This window comes from Bombus flavifrons, chromosome 8 (genome assembly GCF_040668555.2).
Source record: "Bombus flavifrons isolate JBK064 chromosome 8, iyBomFlav1_principal, whole genome shotgun sequence".
Classification (NCBI taxonomy): Eukaryota; Metazoa; Arthropoda; class Insecta; order Hymenoptera; family Apidae; genus Bombus; species Bombus flavifrons.
In genome coordinates this window covers 4,462,584-4,474,964 of record NC_138449.1, presented here as the reverse complement: position 1 = coordinate 4,474,964, position 12,381 = coordinate 4,462,584, and the positions used below count along the sequence as shown (strand labels likewise).

Sequence of the window (12,381 nt, the reverse complement as noted above, 5' to 3'; positions counted from 1 at the left end):
AAATTGATAATAAATGAACGATACAGTATCAAAGTAGTCATGCGTTAAATTAGAACGATTATCTTGATGATTGGTAACATTTTAATAAGATATGATAAGACAGTAGAACGATGTTGAAAGTGAGAAAGGATATACTTCTTTATACCATTGATTTCTAACCTGTTTCCATATTTATTAAAAACTATGTTAAGGCAGTAGCTTAAAGTTTGATTGACATAGCGCAAGATTTATGCATCTTTTATGATAATTAACGAGAGAGTGGTAGAATTGTAAAGCAATAAATAACTTCGTTAATCGGTTCTCATTTTTCCTTCACGACATGGCGCCTTTATTCTCATAAAGCTGACGCCCTACCTCTTTTATCTCCATGAGGATATTCATACCATATAAATATACTCAACAACTCCTTTTACGTGCGACAAACGCGATGCCGGACCATTTCTGACTCATACTACTTTGTTATTTAGGATTTATCCGCATTTTACGTAAAAACGAGGCTCGTCCCGCCAATATATGTTCCACGATCGTCACTTTATTCGTCATAGTTCCTAATGGACACGAAAAAACCGGTTTGAACGGGTCCCTGGCGAAGCAACGATATATTCTTTGTAATTTTGAAATACAACCGTTCATTAAAGGCGTATGCGACGACTATTTATCTTTTCGGCGACAACGAGGTCTCGTTAGACCGCGTAAATGATAATAATAACGATGATTAAACTAACGACTAACATCAACAACGATTCATTAGCTACTCAATGCGAAAAACATTGCTGAATTTACGAAACACGCCTGGCCGATTTGCTGGACGCGTCTCGTGTCGCCTACGACCGCTTGAAAATGCATGAAATTTGTTTCGTATTCCAAATTACCTGCTGTTATAAACTACACACTAGGAGAAAGGAATTGCCGAGTCGCTGCGTTTTACGACACTTTAAGTTACTTTAAGTTACTCGAGTTCGCGTAAATATCGTTTCACATTTAATAAAAATAATGAAACATTTAACCCATTTAGAACATTCGTAATAACGTAGTATCGTCTATTTTTACAAGCCTGTATATAAATCTTCGGATTATCTTTTTTTAACACTCTATGTGACTAAGAAGAGAGACTTTAAACGCGTATCATTTCATTTCTGTATTTTTCTATGGTGCTCACTAACTCTTGACCAAACAAAAATGGATCGAAAAAAGGGAGCGGTGGGAACAAAATCGTTTTCCTCGAGAAATGAATTTACGAGCGTCTCAGCGGATCCGTTTTAAACATAGAGATGAGGAAGCTCGGAAGAAAGCCGGGAGAGAAACTCCTACTCTTTCGAGGCTGCCTCTCGACAGTGTCAGGAAGAAATACACCGACACGCTTTCAACGAATTTGGTGACACGCACGAATAAAGAGATGCTTCCTAAAAAGAGTCACTCTTATCATCGTGACACGAACGAGACACGGCCGTGTGATACTTTTTATTGGCCCGTGGTAGTAAGTCCCCGACACAAGAACGAAAGACGCCTCTTTCGGTCTTCTCGTGCGGCTCCAGCGAACCAAAAAGAGAAACGAAAATAAAGAAAGAAAAAGAAAAGAAGGCGGAGATGGAGGAAAGATCGAAGAGAAAGAGAAAAGGCAAGAAAAAAAGTGGGCCCTACGCAGTTGTGCTTTTCAGCATGTGCTGAGAACGTGGACGAGTGGGAACCACGAGGCGCCAGATATCCTGTAATTTGTCTTTCAACGAATCACTTTCGACGACCGACCGGCACGACGATTTTTGTGCAGCGTATAAATTATTATATTCACGCGCAATCTGGAGATTAGCCACTGTCGTTCGCGGTCCCCTACGTGATTCGTTCAGGAATTAAATTAGTTATGAGTAATATTGATTAAAATTGTAAAATATTAATTTGTGAATATATAATATAGACTATTAATGAACAAGACTTGAATGTTCAAATATTCCATAAAAAAGATCTAGTTTTTATCTTACAATATTCCAGTTTTAATATATTCTTCGATAAAAAAAGATGCTTCACTTTATAGTGTCTTAATTTTTGCATATTTTCTTGGAGAAATCAAGGTTAAACTAAAATATCTTTCTAATGGTAAAATATTTTAGTTTAACCTTTACATTTTTCTAGATAAGAACTAAATGTCAAAAAGAAGTATTTGAGTAAGAGTATAACTTTTACTGTCAACCCAGTCCATATTCGTCGAAATTAAGACATCTGACTGACTAATTTATTCCTTAATTTCAAAACCAAACAAGCTTACAAAAGTACCATAAAAATTGATGACGCGTCGCTCAAAGAAGCGAGTCTTTTGAATCGGTTTCAAAGACACCGCCTCCGCACTTACACCCTTTTTTTCTTTCCATATACGCACAGACAGTTCAAATAGCCGCACACTAATTTAATCTACGAGTTTGGCATTGAAGTTCAAGTCAAATTGGAACTGGCCCAGAAATCATTCTAACATGCGTTAAATCATTGTAAACGTTTCATTGATTATATTATTCGGATCTTACCGTCAGAGATATCAATAGAGAGAACAGGAAAGCTTTATCCATCTTGGACATTATTTTTCTTCTGGTTCACGCTCCACGTATCATCTTCTTTTCCACGTAACCTTCTTTTCGTTAATTTTCTTCGTAACGAGTTTCGAAATGATTTCGCGAACAATTCTTTGTCATTTTTCGAGTACACCAATAGTTTTGCACCACACCACGGTATTTCGATTCAGTTTTTGTTTTTTCGAATGTCATCGAAATCACAGTAATCACAGTAATTACGTTTCACTCGTACACGCTTTTGTTCGTTTGCACCATCTAACCGTTTATTACGATAATTTACAAGATGTACGTTTTCTTTCGTTCTGTTTTCATATCTTTGAACAAAATTAGATAATGAATGGTTATTACTAATTTTTTGCTACCTTTATGCTATTTTGCTACATTGTACAGAAAAAAATCAAGATCATTACGTGTAATTAGAGATAATACAAAAATTGTCGCTACCTGATCTTTGTTTCGTAAAAATAGAATTCAAATTATCTCATTGAAATTCAAACACGTTACTTGCGCGTTGAAAGAACAAACAGTCCCAGCTGTATTCCTAAATGGTAAAACTATACTGCAAAGGAACGTTATAAAATACTTAGGAATGCATCTGGATAGCAAACTAACATGATAATATCTTATTTCAAACAAAAGTCGAATTAACCGAAATCAAAAGAAGAAACGAGAGCTATATTGCAAAACTAAGTATAGAAATTATAGATATAGAAATTATAGATATAGAAAAATATAGATATAGAATATAGAAACAATAATAAAATCAATATAAAAATATTAATTTCGTATCGTTCTCTGGAGTACAGCAATAAATACGTATTAAGAGAATCGGGACACATACATATTTTTATCATCAATTCTATTTTATAAAACAAATGGCAAATTATATCTAGAGAAACAGAATTATGTATCTTCTATCCTATACCAAAATAATGTGTTAGTTTTGGCATTATAAAGAATTGTAACTACCACCATCATAATTCATCCTTAATCAAGAATCTCAATATTTCTATTTTTCCCTTTATATTACGTTTCTGTGCTCTTTCTTACACCTATTGGGTACCTCTGGCGTCAGCAATTTTCCATGCAACTTTTCCACCAATTTATGGTACGCGGATATTATTTATTGTTTCTTGCGTTACCATGTATCCGAGAGGCACGCAGGAATTTCCCCGCTGATATCTAAATTGTGATCAACCCGACCGCGCGAGTCACGGATAGAAGGATAGCAGGGATAAGGAAATTATTTACACGGGAACGGTTGTGGCGCGGCCAGATAGAAAGAGGCATGGTACACTTGATCTATAGTTTGCTCGTAATTACATCGGTCAAACCAATAAATCGGTGAACTTTTTCGATTTTTCGTCGTTCCGGTTTTCTCGCTACACTTTCCTCCATGAACGAACAAGACAGGTTTTGTTCCTCTTGTAATTGTTTAATTAAACTGCGTGTTGACAAGATTGATCAATACGTTCGACGCAAAATTGCAAGCCACTTTCAACGCTCAGGGTACATACGTGACCTGCTCGTTTCAGCCAGATATTTTTTAAATGAAAAATTTGAAAAATAATTATTTGATTCTATTAATGATTTCTCTATTTCGTAGGAGAATTAGAACCATTTTATTGGATTAAATAGAGGAAAAAAGACATGATTGTTACAGAGCTCGTTACATATTACATATTACATTAATGAGAATAATTAGATGTGTAACGTGAACGTGCATGGTTTGATGATGATTCAGGTTGACGCATGCTAATGTCGAATGCGTGTAACACGAACGGCAAAAAGTTTGGAACCGTTCATCGAGAAAGCGGAACGATAAAGTATTCCGTTGGAAATCGCTGGACTATTTTTAGGATTGTTTTAAGAAAGGCGCCGTTTCTGTCGTTTGTAGAATGAACGCATTTCAACCGAAAAAATATATTCGGCGTTTGAACAATATTTTAATGGCACCGAAGGTGGGTGGAGGATCGCCTACTATTTTTAAGTCGTGTCCTCGATTTCCGGACGATGATGCAGCCTGCACTATCAGCGAATTGCCGTTTCCCATTTCAAGACGATCGAGACTTTTTCTTTCCAAAACTTTTATGTCTAAGAAAAATGGGAAATACATTGTCATAAATTTTTCAGAAGTTTTAAGTTGTAAAATTTGTACGAGGGAGTACGAGGAATTTGCAAGCAACGAAGTACAAAATACAGTTTCTAAAATAACGATATAAGAAGAAATTCATTAATTTTCCAAAACTTGCACCACTTAAAATTATATGTCTGTTTTAACTCGAGTAATTTTCTACTTCACTTGTTCTACAATATTTAATTCGTTAAACTTTAGCCATTTCTGATTCTTTTTTAAAGATAATTAGATTGATCTGAAAAATTATAGTATTATATAAGTAATATTATTATAATTTAAATATTCTTAAACAAACTGCTATAATATTTCTATCAGAAGAAACTGATTAAAACAGCAAAATCAACAATATATGTACATAATTTAACTCACAAGAAAATTAGACCATAAAACTACAAATATTAAAAAAAAGTCGATTAAAACGATCTCCAATAAAAAAATACTAAGATAAAAAGTCCCATTTACATCAATATCTTTATATCTCAAGTACACCATCCACAACTCGAAAACTCGATTCCGTCTAATAAAAATTTTATTGAAACCAACTCGCAAGTACTTCTGACGTACACACGTACGACACACAAATAACACTTCACCGATGGCCAAAGAGCTCCGATTCGACGCACGATCAAGATACATATTTTGCATCGTGAGAAACGAGTTATGATGCGACACGAAGGAAATTGGATATTAAAGAAGCCTTCGAGTCCGTGTACGTATACGCACGCACATAATGCCTTCATGCTCCAGTTGTTAGTGAGCGTTAGACGGGAATCGATATTAGTCGTGCGTCGACCTGTCGAACGTAATCGTTCTCCTACATGGAATTATCCGTTGAAAGCGAGCCGCGCGTGGAAAATTATTTTTCTACCGGTTCAAACATTCCATCGGTCTCTTTCGTTTTGAATTACATACACCACTGCTCATAAGTATCCGGACAATTTGGTCATGATAGTAACAGCACCCATTTTATCGAAGTCTACATATTAATAACGAATATATAGTAAAAATATGCAAATTGTATTAAAGTGTGCAAATTAATGGTCAATTAATCATTAGAAACAACACTTACTGTCTTTTTATGGACTCGCCAGGCTGTAAATCTAAATTGATTATTAAAAAACATAGCTATAATATATTTTACCAGTTATATATTATTGCACACAGTGATTCATGAAAGTATTCGAACACTTACCATACAAAGCTTTTATGAATATATTATGCATGTTATATTAATGATTTTGAAATTCCATTAGCACTGTATCGAGGCACAAATATCGCGATTATACTGGTAAAATTTAAAACTAATTCGAAAATGTATCATAGGTTACAATAGATCTATTGCAAGCATACACTTCGCAAAAATCATCAAAGCATTTGAACAGTCAATTTAATTTCATCCTTTATTATATTATATCTGTATACTAATTTTGCACGAACTGCGAGCTTGTAATAAATATATTGTTACCTCTATATACATTTTGGGATTAGTTCAAAATTTTACCAACATAATCACGATAGTCTTCTTATTACAGTGCTGATGCAATCCCAAAAAAGTATCATATGATACACGTACTATGTTCACAAAAGTTTTCAATGATAAGTGTTCAAATACTTTCATTGTCATCGTATGACGATTATACAGAACAAAATCATTGCATCTTAATTTATCCATAAAATCTCATAACTAAACTACATCTTGTCGAAAATAAACAAGAGTCTGGATACTTTCGAGTGATCGTGTATATCGCACGCTGAAAAGTTAAACGCCGCTGCAACAACGTGGCAGCACGAGATTTTTCCCGGCTGGCGCCATACATCGATGGTTCCAGTAGATCGATCTCAATTACACCTGGTTTACATTATCTCTGTTTTAATCTATTGTTTATCCGGCACGTTTCCCGCCACGCTGCCGTGTCGCTGCCACGGCATCAAGCGGTGAAATTTATGGGTCCAGTCGAGAGCAAAAGGGATTAGTTTATGTTTATTTTGCGGAATTGAAATGGCGCGGAATGTGGGGCCAATGGGTACGCAACACGTGGAATTTATGAAGCAAGAGGAAAATAAGAAGACGGAATTATTGCAGGTGTAATTATGTACAATCGGTAGATACGTTTACGTTTTTCTTTTTCTTTCGCGGCGACTTCACGAAAAAATTGAATTGATCGAGTAGCAGATTACGTGGGTTATAATTTCAGCCATTTATATCGTAAACACGAGTTTAATCTGTTAGTAGAGATAGAAAAGTTATGAGCTAGATCCATAAATGTAAGATTCTTTTCTCCTGAAAGATTATTTTATGTATTTTATACTTGTTCGTTTTCGTGTTGCTGTATCTTATCCATTGATGAAATTAATTCATGGTTGCATATCTGTTTTGAAATCATTCATTCACCGTGTAGATCATATTAACGCTAGAAAATATAAATTGCCGTGGTATAATAAAAAATAAGAAATGTCGACCGGAAAGTTGTTAAACAAATTTGTAAGTGAGAACAGTTTAAATGAACACTCGCGTGGTACTTTGTTTATGTCCAACATTGTTTAATATTTACTTATATGTATATTATTATACGTTTATGTACAATATTGGTTAACACTTGTGAAGTGTTACACTGTGTTTGTAATATTCATACAGAATGTTTAACGAGTCGGAAAACTCGCTTTGTTGATTTTGCAACTAGTCATTCAGTGATCTTGGCGTAATTAAACTATTAGCTGATTATTTAAGTGGCGATGTATGCGTGCATTAATTACGGACTATTGCCAGCTAAATATCGTACGTTAAGTGCGCTGTAAGTACACGATAAGTAGCCGCGTTGCGGATGAATATGAATTATGGGTTATGCATGTATTCGGTAGCTGTCTCTATATGTCGTTCGAATGAAATGGCGCCACAGAATACGTTAATGGCGCAATATTTCAGAAAACGAGCCGAGTATCGATCAAACGATGTCGTAATACGAAGACAAAATATTTAATTAAACGGAAAGTTTCCGCATTTTCGATGAGATGTTCGATGGTTATAACGTGCTACTGTTGATTAGTAATTCAAAAGTAATTATGTATTTTCATTAATTTGATAGCAGATTTTTCTATTCATCTTGTTAACATGTAGTTTAAAAGATTTAATAAGCAATTTGAAAATATTTCTTTAATAATGCAAAAATTTTGATTAAAACAGCAAAAATTAAATAATTACGTTTAAGAATACTCACATTCGTATTTGATTGCTATGTATTTAGATTGTTACAAAGTCATGATTGAAAGAATAAAGAATTCAAAGCTTATGTAGAAGTCAGCGTTTCTAAAATTGTTTCACGTCCAAATACGAAATTTCTGTGAAACCTGATTGTAACATATCAATCTTGTAAATATAATATAACAGTATTTAACGCGATGAAAATGCAAAAGCTTACCATTTAATCTAATAATAATGATTCTTCAACGATACTTCTTCAAATTATTAAAATAATTTATAATTTTCAAATAAATTATTCCATTAGTTTGTGTTCTAATTATGTTATTATATCGTGTAATATATTTTGATGAATAACAAGATTAATTCATATAATCATCATTAAACTAGAATCTACGTGTTAATTACATTACAAAGTGGTGTAGAGCCTCGTCAAACAGCTTCTACTCTTCATTACGCTGTCTATTTTTTCATGACCGATGTTTATGAGACCGCGTTACTTTATTACAGCGAAAACACACCAGAAAGAATAGCACCATACCAATGGATCTGAAGTAAGTAAGTACTTACGCAAGTGTCGGTATAACGTGAAGCACCGTTTATTTTTACGATTATCGACCCACTGGGATCGTGAACTATTAATACACGTTTGTGAAAAGACAGATCGGGGGTAAACCGATTTTCTAGAGAGCAAAATACTCATGTAACAGATACTGGGTCTTCCTCGTGATATTTGATAGCTACTTGCTTGCGTTTTCGAGATGATGGATAAATTATGGATTTTATAACAGACTTTAGCTGCAGCTTCAATTTAAGAGCACACTTAAATATTTTTCTTTTAATTTTGTTCTAAACTTATCGAGATTAGAAAGAGTTGACAAAATAGGGTAGTTTCTATCAATCATAAATTCTTCTTCTTTTTTATTCTGAATTACGGATAAAACTACATGGTATATTTGTAAAGAGTGTAATTATTTAGACATTAGAAAGGTAGGATCGTTAAATTAAACTAGAGTAGGAGGAAGATAGTTATGTAATTACGTTATTAATAAGTATGCTCAAAGTAGTTAACCCGCTATAACGTGATGTAATTTAACACATTGTGTATGGGAGGCGATCATCTCCGTCATTGTATATCCAAACGTTGTTACTGTACTAAATACCATACTTGAAGGCATCATCTAATATTTATGCAAGTTCCATCGCAATGAGATCGAATGAAAAGTAAGCAAAGAAATTGATTTTTCAACAAATACATGCATAACACAGGAGTTTTATTGAAAATACTTAAGATTATTTAAACTTGAAAAATGTAACTCTGTATCAAAAGTTATTTAGATATTTACCTAAATCTTACTAGACTATGGATATTTATGCAAATTCATACTTTCATGAATGTGAATAAAAATGCAGATTCATTTTACTCTCTAAATTATTACTTACTCTTACTTCTTGTGTATTCTTGCATATTTTAACTTATTTATATTAATGCATAAACATCCGTGGTCTGATCTTTCTATTAACAAGCAGTCAATTTATGATCATTATTACTCCTTTAGTGATTAGTGAGGAATGGTAATTATAATCTTTCCATACGTAAGCAAGTGAGAGTTGGGTTATAGCGGGTTGGAGAATGTTAGTAATTACATTTTACCGTGATAACGTAATGCCTTCCGGGACGTGAGAACGAAATTCACGTGCGAAGAGGGGCACAAAGTCAAGGCCGCTTGCATTCGTCCACGAAAATAGCTGTGGAAGCCGTCAAAGGGACCGTAAATTTAGATTTGCGTGGCACAAAGTGCTTTAAGCTGTACCGTGTATGTTGTGATAGAAAAAGAATCTCGTGGTGCCGTGACGGCGCGGAGGAAAAAAGATTATAGCTGTCTGGCAGAAGCAAGGAGGTTCACGTCATAGTTTAGCGGACATGGAATTCTCTGTCACGTTTCTTTCGGCCTGGCACGCTTTTCAGGAACATATTTGACTCTTTAATGGCTCACGTTCGTTGACACATCCTTTACATATCTTAATCTTGTTCGTTCAATTTGTCAACGATGTTCCTTGACAATAAAATATAATTCTTAGCGACCAGAAATATAAAAACCAACTTGTTACGGGAATCCGATTACCTTTGAACTTTAAACGGTACCCGTACCAACATAGAATCTGGTACAACCCCACAACCCCAATGTAAAAAAAGATCGAATACAAGAGATCAATCTGTTAGGTCGATCTTAAAATTCCTATGGAAAGTCTAGCATAAATAAAATCGTCAGGAAAACACTAAGCCTCAGTTACATCAAATTCCTCATAGAACAAGATATGATATTATATTCTTTATAAAACAACTACAAAAAGAGATCGTTATCAACACAAAACACAAAGTATCACCTGCATCGAATTGTTTCTCAGTCGAGCGAATTTATACAAACAGATGAAGAATAAAAATTTCGTCCAGGATTTAAACCAATTTTAACCACTTAATTATTTCATACTCGTGTTCTTTATTTTCATACGACACTCTTTCAAATTATTCCCGCCGAAAAGTTCACGAAAAATTTAACGACGTGCAGTATGATGTACGGAGTTCACGATGCGCACTGATCGGTTGCTCGATCTTTGAGAAAATGAGAAGCTGCAGCCACGGTAGCGTGCCGCATGTTACAGAATACCGAGAGACGAGTTTCTCTGTCGTGCTTTACAGAGGTGTCGTGCCGAACTGACGGCTCCCGTCGGTAGAGGATCGACTTTATACAGCGGTGTGTCTCGCGCTGCTCTATGAACGCAGCTTTAGGGGGCCTCCACCTTTGTCTGTCACCTGACCACACCACGCTTCCGATCGCATCTCTTTTCGATCCTTCCGTTTGCCTCTTCTTTCGCGCTTTTTTTTTCTTTTTTCGCCCTTTTTCTTCCTCTTACGTTTCTGAATCACTGTGCTTTATCGGAATTCAATTAAGGGCTATGTAACACGGATCGAAACGGTAGAGGAAATCGGCGAATTATTAAGCGGAATGGAATTTTGAGAGCTTGACTCATGGAGTTTTTTAAAAGCGTATAATAGCAGTTGAGAATGAAGCCTTTTAGCCCGAACGATTTTCTGCTGTTTTTTATTTGAATCACGGGTTCACTATGTATTTTTATTCTCTTTTTTTAGATCCTCTTTTTTAGATTTAGCAAAGCTTGGTTATAACGTAACTGGCGTGTTAGTTTCCAATAGTTTAACGACCTATGTACTAAAGATTGACGACCAAACACCAAAATTGAAGATAATAAATTAAAAACAAACAGCTTAAATGCAGAACTGACAGATTAGTTTTAATCAGCTCATCCTATAGTGACAAGATGCAAATGAGAACAGAAAGAAAACAGCGTTGTCCTCTTTCGCATGTACCTTTTCTCGATAATGGATTTTTAACGCTGGGGAGCGACTGGATGCAGCTCATCGGGAGTAAAAGTAACAGAGAATTAGGTGATCCTTATAATGGTTGTTTATCGCGAAAGAAGCTTACACGAAGATATAGTCGGTTTAACCGGCTTGTTTGTTGTGTCGCGATCACTTTTTTGTAAACTCTTCTGACTAGATGGTAACCGGAGGGTTAACTAATTTTAGTTCCATAATCCACGACCCACTAAAACGCGTGCATCGCTGAAACCAAATACCGAAAGATCCTGCCACATCTTCGTCAATTATCAGACCTCGAATTTCGCTTTGTCAATTTACCCGCGCACTATGCAACATATGTTTAAAAAATTAGTTACCTGTATATTAATCAATTAAGACGTGTTGCTTCTAAGAAGATTTTGTTTAAAGTTTAAATTAAGACTTCTGGGAATATTTAAAATGGAAGTAATTTACTTTTGCAAAGTTATAAAATAACTTTAGACTTCTCGTTGAATAAGTAAACAAATTCATTGATTTTTTGGATAATATCGATTGCATATCTCGAACTTCATTTTAATCTAATTACATTTTTGTTTCATTCAAATACCCATTAATTAATACGAACAGATATTATAGATCACTTCCATGGTAAATATTCTTTCAACAGTTTTTATAGTAATCTTACTGTTCGCCAACAATTTTATTTCTATAATATGAACGATAAATATCGTCTTGAATTTAATACACGCCTACTACGTTCGTTTTTACATCGACGACGTTCATTTCAGTGACATCGAAAATCGGCTCTACAAATATCGTTTAATAATATCGAAAACCGATGTCACCGCGTCTAGTAATTCTAATGCCGGGTTCTAATGCATCGCGCGAAACGGAGAAACGACGATTCGATGCAACGTGGTTAGTCCCCTCGCTCTCTGAAGGAAAAAGGGAGCATACCGAGCAACCGGTCGTAAGAAAAGATCGCGTTGATACGAAACATGGATGTAACGCGTAATCGTAGTTATAGACCAGTCCGTGAATAACGTTAAATATTTAAGTATATTATCGATTGTATCGGTATCATCCCTTGAACCGGTGCTTTGTGATCTCG

General features: G+C 34.9%; 1 protein-coding gene across 4 annotated transcripts in view; it reads right to left on the bottom strand.

Annotated features, from left to right (window-relative positions):
• LOC138182200 (thrombospondin type-1 domain-containing protein 4) overlaps positions 1-10,629 on the bottom strand; it is a 29,801-nt gene extending 19,172 nt beyond the window's left edge. Inside the window, exons 1-2 of one of the 4 annotated variants that reach the window (XM_069117794.1) lie at positions 10,280-10,628; positions 2,514-2,935 (exon numbers count right to left, since the gene is read on the bottom strand). In XM_069117794.1, coding sequence (XP_068973895.1) covers positions 2,514-2,564 — 51 coding nt within the window. In that variant the 5' untranslated portion in view covers positions 2,565-2,935; positions 10,280-10,628. Of the gene's footprint in view, positions 1-2,513; positions 2,936-3,002; positions 3,196-10,279 lie in introns of those variants that run through there. The other 3 variants (XM_069117793.1, XM_069117795.1, XM_069117796.1) reach the window with 3 other exon arrangements.
• Positions 10,630-12,381: the final 1,752 nt, after the last annotated feature.